General features: G+C 39.6%; 1 protein-coding gene across 1 annotated transcript in view; it reads left to right on the top strand.

The window, feature by feature from the left end:
- Window positions 1–4,671, top strand: part of traf5 (Tnf receptor-associated factor 5) — a 13,733-nt gene extending 9,062 nt beyond the window's left edge. The window contains exons 10-11 of the mRNA XM_005747111.1: window positions 3,195–3,360; window positions 4,036–4,671. Coding sequence (XP_005747168.1) covers window positions 3,195–3,360; window positions 4,036–4,622 — 753 coding nt within the window. The 3' untranslated portion in view covers window positions 4,623–4,671. The remainder of the gene's footprint in view (window positions 1–3,194; window positions 3,361–4,035) is intronic.
- Window positions 4,672–8,671: the final 4,000 nt, after the last annotated feature.

Below are 8,671 nucleotides of genomic sequence, written 5' to 3'. Positions count from 1 at the left end.
GAACAAAGGAAACATGAAACACAGAGACAAAAGTAACTAGATGTGGAACACAGGGAAGACATAGTGACAGAGTGCTAAGACTCAGAACTAAGCATACAACACACGTAGACAAAATAAAGAGAACAAGAATACAGAACTAAACCTTCAACAGATACATGACACCAGGAACACAGGGGAGGCACAGAAACAAAACAGAAACTAGGAACTATAAATATAAATATAATACAAGCAGAAAACAATAATTCAAATAATATAACTTTAAAAAATTTCACAGACCCAGTACTATGATAACCAGCTTCCAGACCCCTGTACTCGGAATGATTACAGCAGTGTTCAGTCCTTGGGATAACTATAGTAGTGTAGGTGTAATGCATAGATCACTCCAAATATTATCAAGAAGTTCATCAGCATTTTTTGGAGGCCTCCAGTCTCTTTGATGGCAGACTTTCACAGTTTGGACATGTGCAGAGGTGGGCTGGTAGATATATTTGGCAAAGAATGTTAGATATTAATGAAAAATTAAAACAAAGTGGACCATTGCTAGAATTCAAAATCTCACTTTTGGTTTGAGGTTCATGCTAAATAATCTCTTTCCATTGTGGATTTTTTTAAATTCAGCCATAACTTTTGCTGACTTGCTGACCTGTTTTGGAAGCCCACTATTTGAATAGTCATTGGTTGAATAAGACAACTGTTACGTTTGGTGTAGATGTAGGTTTTCCCAACAGTCACCTCAAGGTGCTTAAAATTGTAAGGGAAAGCTTACAATATTAAGCACCTTGAGGTGACTGTTGTGATTTAGCACTATATAACTAAAATTGAATTGAGTAGAACAATTCAAATTAGTAGAACATGTTAAGCATACTCTGTTTTAACTCTCAGTTCACCTACATTGGAAATAATAATAATAATAATAATAATAATAATAATAATTAGTCTTTCAGAAGAAAGAGAAGTAGAATTTTGGATGGCTACTATCTTCTTTTTTTTTATTCATGTTTTGGATGGACAGAAACACATACACATATACAACGGGAGTAATAATATTGTCAGTTCTCCGTCTTAACAGCAACAAACAAATAAGAGCTAACAATAGCTAAAGAAAACCAAAAGAAAAAAGAGAAAAAAAGAAGAAAAAAAAACAGAAGAAACAAAATAAGAAACTGGGAGACACCAGCAAAAACAAGAACAAAAGGGGCAGAACACCCAGGTGCCTAGAAACTAAACTCGACCTTGACCAATTTCTTTCCTCTACTGGCTGTCAAAGAAAAAGAACAACAATAACAATGACAACGACATAAGGAAAACAAAATAAGAAAAAAAACCAACGTATCACATTATCTAAGAGACATTGTCGATGTACAACAAAAAGGGACCCCAAACCTGATCAAAAATATCTTCTCTCCCCTTAACTCTGTACGTAACCTGTTCATATAATGCCATCTTGGACATTTGTTCAGACCATTCCCTGAAACAACAGGGGCTGGATGATTTCCAGTGCCTTATCCTGCAGCCTGTTATGAAAGCCAAACGCACCCATAGTCTCTGTCTTCTAGTGAGAATACTGCTGTCAGGTAACAGACCCAGGGCACACAAAGCTGGAGACTTAGAAAGGTGAAGATTAAAAAGATCATTCACAAGGTTAATGATCCCATCCCACAAATAATCATTTTTCCGGCATCCATACAACATGAACTAGGGTCCCGGCTTCCTCCTGACATTTCCAGCAGGTGTCAGTGTAAGCAAGCTTCAACCTGAATAGCTTACTGGGAGTCCAGTAATTTCTGTGAAGCAACTTGTATAGGATAAACTGAGATTGTGCTTCACGTGAGCAAACATACCATGATGAAGCCAGCTTCTTCCAACTATCCCCTGAAATCTGAATTCCCAGATCCTTCTCCCAGCACTGCCTCAGCCCCTCCAAATTGGGAGAGTGCGCCTCTCTGAAGATCCCATAGAATTTGGATGCTCTGATTCTATTGATACCAGGAGCTGCAAACATCTCCTGAATACTAGATGGAGGGTCTGAGTTATTGTTCAAAATGGCTTTAATACAGTGTCTAACTTGAAAAAACCTCCAAATTTCCCTTGGATCCAGATTACATTCTTGTCTGATTTCCACAAATGATTTCATGCCAGTTTGCCCATATAAATCCCCCACCTGGTTGATACCTGCCCTAAACCAAGCCTCCCACCTGAACGGTTTCTTACCAATTAATATTTTCTTATTATACCAGATAGAGGCTCTAGAGGTAAGATAGGGGCTAGTGTTGATAAATTGGTGAGCTCTAAACCAGGTCTTTTGTATGAAAGCCAATACTGGATCTTTAAACGGTACTGGTCTTCCCCTCTGAGTGAGGAAGGCCTCTAAAGATGAGGGAGTCACAAGACTTGAGGACAGAGGACAGGGCGGTGAGGACAGAGCTAATGAGTTGAATCTGTTTTTCAACAGACTCAACATTGCCATAAATGCTCACCCTCCTACTGACTTACTTGTAGTCAGTGTGCAATCCACAGCCACAGCACTCTCTCTCCCTCCCCCTCCACATGGCACCATAGCTTCGGGTAAAAGTCCTGACACCCCTCCCCCACCTATCATTTTCACTCATGACCAGGTTCAAAGACAAATGAGAAGATTCCACTCAGGCAAGTTTGCTGGACACATAACTTATTTATTTGAACAGTTTCAGTCAGGTTTCAGAGCTCATCACAGCACAGAAACAGCTTTAATGAACAGCTTTCTTGTCCTGCTAGACCTCAGTGCAGCATTCGATACTGTTGACCATAATATTTCATTAGACCATGCTGTAGGTGTTAAAGGCACTGCACTACAGTGGTTTAAAACATATCTATGTACTAGACTCCAAGTTCATGTAAAAGAAGAGGCCTCTTCACACGTTTCACAGGGTTCTGTGCTAGGACCAATTCTGTTTACGTTATGCATTCTTCCCTTTGGCAGTATCATTAAAAGGCATAACATTAATTTTTACTGCAATGCTGATAATACCCAATTTTATCTGCCCATGATGCCAGATAACAATGTTTTTTTCTGAATTTTTTTTTCTTTTTGTTGATTATATTCTGTCTTTCTTAATTTTAACTACCATAAAATTTAGAGAATGTTTTATTTACATTTGATGTAAATAAACACACAAATTACCCCACTGTACCCATGTCTGTCTGTGTATTATCAGAGAACTCTTAGAAGGCAAGAGGATACCCTATCTTCTGTCCAGCTGGACCTCCAGCAGGTGTCTCGGGGGCTTCGTCCTCATCTGGAGGAGCTAGCACAGCTCAGGAAGTCTCTGGATGTTGCGATGCAGGAAGTGTCTGAAGTTGAGGCCCTTAGAGAGCATCTAGGTAACTGAACCTCAGACCTCTTTACCACAGTAAATGTAACAGCGTCTTCCCTGTATTAATAAATTGTTACTTGGTCAGATATGAAATATGCTGTCTTCATTTAGCAACAGAGACTGTAGCTAGACAATGTCAAGTAGTCTGGTGCGATCCTCCAGTAATATCTTTCACCATCCACCACTTGTCTCAACAAGGATAAGAGAAGGTTCCAGTTCTCCACTTTCTTTACTTTCATGTTTTCAAGAACATGAAAAACATTCTTAATCGTAAATTGAAACAATGAGTAATTTCTGCATTGATGCAATATAAAATGAAGAAAAATATCAGTTGTCCTCCTTCCAACAGTCTGTGCTTCTGATTTTGAAATTTAAAACACCAGATTAGGACCCTTTATGGACTTTTATGGATGTAGTTTAGTCTGAGCTCATTTACTATAAACTTTCTGGATAAAGTCATTAACACATAAAAGAAATGAGGTAAGATGCTAAGGCTGCAACCAACAGTTATCTTCATAATCACAATCTGGAATCTGAAAAGGTTAATCCAGCCTTGGTGGTTATTACTCTGTTTTTCTGAACTAAATGAACAGTAAAATAATTCAACAATGATTGGGCGTGTCTAGACAGTAAAGAATATTTCAGGATTTCGCTAAATGATCTTATTATGTTCTTCAACCAGGAACCTTGGAGGAGAACTTAAAGCGTCACTCAGGCCTCCTACATCTTCATGCTGCTCAACTTAATCTCAATAAAAAGCACCTGCAGGAGCTTGAAGCGACATCTTATGATGGGAAGTTGATCTGGAAAATTGAAGACTTTGGGAAGAGGAGTGGGGCAGAGGCCAATGGTCAGCTGTCATGCCTGACAAGTGTGCCATTCTACACTGGACGCTGTGGATACAAGATGGCCATTAAAGCCTATCTGAATGGGGATGGGGAGGGAAGAGGTACTCACCTGTCACTTTATGTAGTCCTCATGCCTGGAGACTTTGACACTCTTCTGCCATGGCCTTTCAGACAGACTGTGTCTCTCTCTGTTCTGGACCAAAGTGGTGCCTCTAACCATCGGAGTCTCAGCTTCAGACCTGACCCTACCACCAAATGCTTCCAACAACCCACTCCTGAATCCCAGACCAATGTTGCTGTTGGATTTCCTTGCTTTATTTCCCACAATATGCTGCAAACTCCCCAAAATGCTCTGTACGTTAAAGACAACACGCTATTTGTGAAAGCTAAGGTGGATATGACAGGTTTTGAGCAGCTGTAAAATTTCTTCATTATCTGATGATAAGCTTAAATGACAATATTAACAAAGATACTGTATACCATAGGGATGGGGTCATGTGGCCCAGCCTTAAGATGGCAGCATAGCGGGATTGCTACTAAGACAGTGTACAAACTGTACGCTGTTAGTGTGGTTTGGAATATACAGCATTGAAATGTCTAAAGCTTCATCTGTCAAACGGTGTGAAATCTTTCCCGAAGACGCAAGACAGGCACTAAGACAACCGCACCAAATCCAGCACACAACACAGATGAAGTATTGGATGAGTTCAAATCAAATCTGAGACATATTGAACCAGGCGGCTCATATTGAGGAGGCTGAGGCTTGCATTGTTGAGGTAGAAAGCACACTTGAAAAAAACAGAAACCTCACTGAACTATCAAAAGAATCCTACTTCTTGAAGCCAAAACAGATGACTTAGAAAACCGAGTAAAATGAAAGAACTTGTGCATCTTTGGCATAAGAGAGGAAGCAGAGGGGAAACAACCACTCTTCGACTTTATTAACAACATGCTACCTAAATGCTGGGGCTAGCGCCTGACAAGTCATTCACACTGGAACGAATACATCGCATGCTAGCCCCCGGGAAACAGAACAGAGCGGTGCTCATTGGTTTCTTAAAATTCCAAGAAAAAGAACTGGTATATTGGGAAGCAAGAAAACAACAAATTACACAAGATCACATTTGCATAGGATCTGTCTGCGGAAATGGTTAGGATCCTATGGGGATTTTTACCAGGTTGTCAAGCTGCTTATTGATAATAATGCCTTCCATGGATTCCAGCACAACCCCTATAGGCCCAGGATCCTGTACGATGGAAAGATCCACCTTTTCTCAACACCTCAAGAAGTAGAAAAATTCTATAAGAATCTGCCAAAGGACACATGAGAAGATGCCCATGATCAGTAAGTCGTAAAGGACAAGTTACTTAAACAACAGGTTAACCTTTAAGACATTTAATGAGACAGCTCCTGCGCCTACATAACTGATTAGCAACAGAGTCATTGACAAGAGACAGATAAAATCTTGAGTTTGAATTAATACAACATAACTGGGCATTTTAAAGCGCATATTCGTTCTAAGTTTAATCTGAATTGTTTTAGGATCTATACTAACAGCTGAGCCTTAATTAAGTCATTATTTTTTGCTATCGAGGGTAAACTTTATTTTATTATGGAACAAATTAGTACCTTTATATGATTAGTAGACACTGTCTGATTTATGGGGCTTTAGTGAGGTTGCGTTGACTAGTTACTCCTCAGTGATGTGGATTAACACCCTCCAAATATTTTGCTCAAGGGAAGGGGGAGGCATTTCTGATAAGTAAATGCAAATGTTCAATCAGAGATTGTTTACAAGTTCTGTATCTGGTGTGTGTGAGTATGTGAATGTATGTGCAAACCTGCATCTCCTTTTTCCTTACTTTGTCTATCTTAAGTACACAATCTGATACTATTTTATGAAGAGGACAACTAAAGAAAACATTTTGAACGTTAACATTCTGTTAACATCCTCTTATAGGGGAATCAGTCTTATGGGTTGTAGTGATGGGTCGGTTGCGAACGAAATGGCTCTTAGAGCCGGTTCTTTGACGTGAACGACGAGAGCCGGCTCCTTATCGCGAGCCGTGGGGTTTTTTTTCTTTCTCTCACCCTCTCTGGCACTTTTTTTTCCGCTTCACTCCGCATGCGAGCCTTGTGCTTTACGCTGGGCAGAGGGGGGAGGGGCGGTAGTTACATTCAGTAATAATAATGGATTTGGATTTATATAGCGCTTTTCAAGGCACCCAAAGCGCTTTACAATGCCACTATTCATTCACTCTCACATTCATACACTGGTGAAGGCAAGCTACGGTTGTAGCCACAGCTGCCCTGGGGCAGACTGACAGAAGCGAGGCTGCCATATCGCGCCATCGGCCCCTCTGGCCAACACCAGTAGGCGGTAGGGTAAAGTGTCTTACCCAAGGACACAACGACCAGGACAGAGAGCCCGGGGATTGAACCGGCGACCTTCCGGTTACAGATACGCTTCCCAACCCCCTGAGCCATGGTCACCCCAGTAGCACAGGAACAGAGCGGGAGGGAGAGACAGAGAAAAAGCCAGGGACAACAACCTCACATTAGAAAGGTATAGTAATCATCCACAACTATTTTTAGTTGCAGATGATAAAGGATTCAGAAAGTTAGTCATGCAAGCCCATATGACAGAGAATATGCATGTATTTTTTGTTTTCATATTATAATTTATATTTAATTGTGTTGTGGTTTGCAGTGTTTTGTGTTGTTTCACTTTAAATTTGTAAAAGGAAAAAGCTAAAAATTTAAAGTTAAAAGTTGAAATGTAAATAGTTGATTTTTGTATTATATGATTTATTTATTACATTTTATGTGGAGTGAATAAATAAAAGTATATTTACGGTGGCCCCTACAGACAAAGCACATACAAACTTCAAATCATGTACGAACTCTGAAGCACGTACAAACTCCAAAACACGTAAAAACACGTACAAACTCCAAAACACGTATAAAAGACAACAGAAGTGCTCCAGGATGCTAGGGGCAGTGTTGAGCTTTTGTTACCTAGTGGCTACACAAGCCAGCAAGTACCAACGACCGGATTTGGTGTGTGGTAGTAACATGTAAATGAACATTTTTTTTTTAAATTATTTGACTATATATGAATGCTTGTGTATAAATACACAAACAATACACATATGCTTTCAATTGTGTAATTTTAAGTGATCTAGTAGCTCTGTTTTGGAAGTTCAGTTCATGCTAGAAATGTGTTTTGGAGTTTGTACGTGTTTTGTCTCTAGGGGCCACCGCATATATTTCTATATAAACATATATAAATAAAACCACTTTTTTTTTTACATTAGTAATTCCTTTTGTGCATAATTTTATATTATTGTTAATAATAAATTAACTGAAGCAACAAAACAAGGTTTTGTTAAAACTAGACAAGGCTATCACAATAGAAGACGTGTCCTCAATGTACTGTATGACAAAAATAATAATGACACACCACTGTTATCACTAGATGCATGCAAAGCCTTTGATAGAATAGAATGGATCTATCTCTTACAGGTGCTCCCCAAATATGGACTGGGTGAAACATTTCTCAAATGGATCTGGTTCATGTATACAAGCCAGACAGTGCAAGTTTTAACTAACAATAACATGTCAAAACCCTTTAATTTACAGCAGTCAACCAGGCAGGGCTGCCCTCTGTCTGTTTGTGTTAGCAATAGAGCACAAACACAATGTTCAAATATAAGGGTGTTCATAAGTGCACGTGACACCAGGACACCCTAGGCTGGAGGTCGATGATCGATTTTTGTAATCATATCACCAGACCTGGACATTCGGGTAAAGAGAGGGGCTGAGCTATCAATTGATCACCACCCAGTGGTGAGTTGGATCAGGTGGATGCTGGACAGACCTGCCGGGTCACTGAGTCCAAATGGACCATGTTAATGACCTCCACTGCCGAAGTCACTGCACTGAGATTCAAGATTCAATTCAATTTGTCACGTGCATAGTTATACAAGTACAACACAGTGAAATATGACCTGATACGCTCCTCGACTATGCAAAAAAGAGAGAGAACTTTATATACAGTGAATGAGTATATACAAAGAGGACATTATGTGCAAGTGGGTGAGTTATATACTTTGTATAAATTAAGATAAAATAGAACAATCTTGAAATTTACAGCTAGTGTACATAGCGTAGGTAAGATGTTAAAGTGTCTTGTGCTGTAGTAAAGCCAGAATGATCAGGAGGTAATTTAGTTATTTAAATCAGCTGTGATGGATCAAGGACAAATCTAAAACCTGCAGGACCTCAAGGCTCTTCAGTAGGGATGGGTATCGTTTAGGTTTTATACGATACCAGTACCAAACCGGTACTTTTGAAACGGTGCCGGTGCTCGAACCGGTGCTTAAAGAATGGAGAACACAAAATTGGTCCAAAAACCTCTCATGTTCAGCTGTTTTTTTGTAAAAAGATAACAATGTTAGCCTTTTCTG

Source organism: Pundamilia nyererei, unplaced genomic scaffold (genome assembly GCF_000239375.1).
Source record: "Pundamilia nyererei isolate P.nyererei 1_Seehausen unplaced genomic scaffold, PunNye1.0 scaffold00189, whole genome shotgun sequence".
In the NCBI taxonomy this organism is placed as follows: Eukaryota; Metazoa; Chordata; class Actinopteri; order Cichliformes; family Cichlidae; genus Pundamilia; species Pundamilia nyererei.
This window is presented reverse-complemented; position numbering and strand designations above follow the sequence as displayed.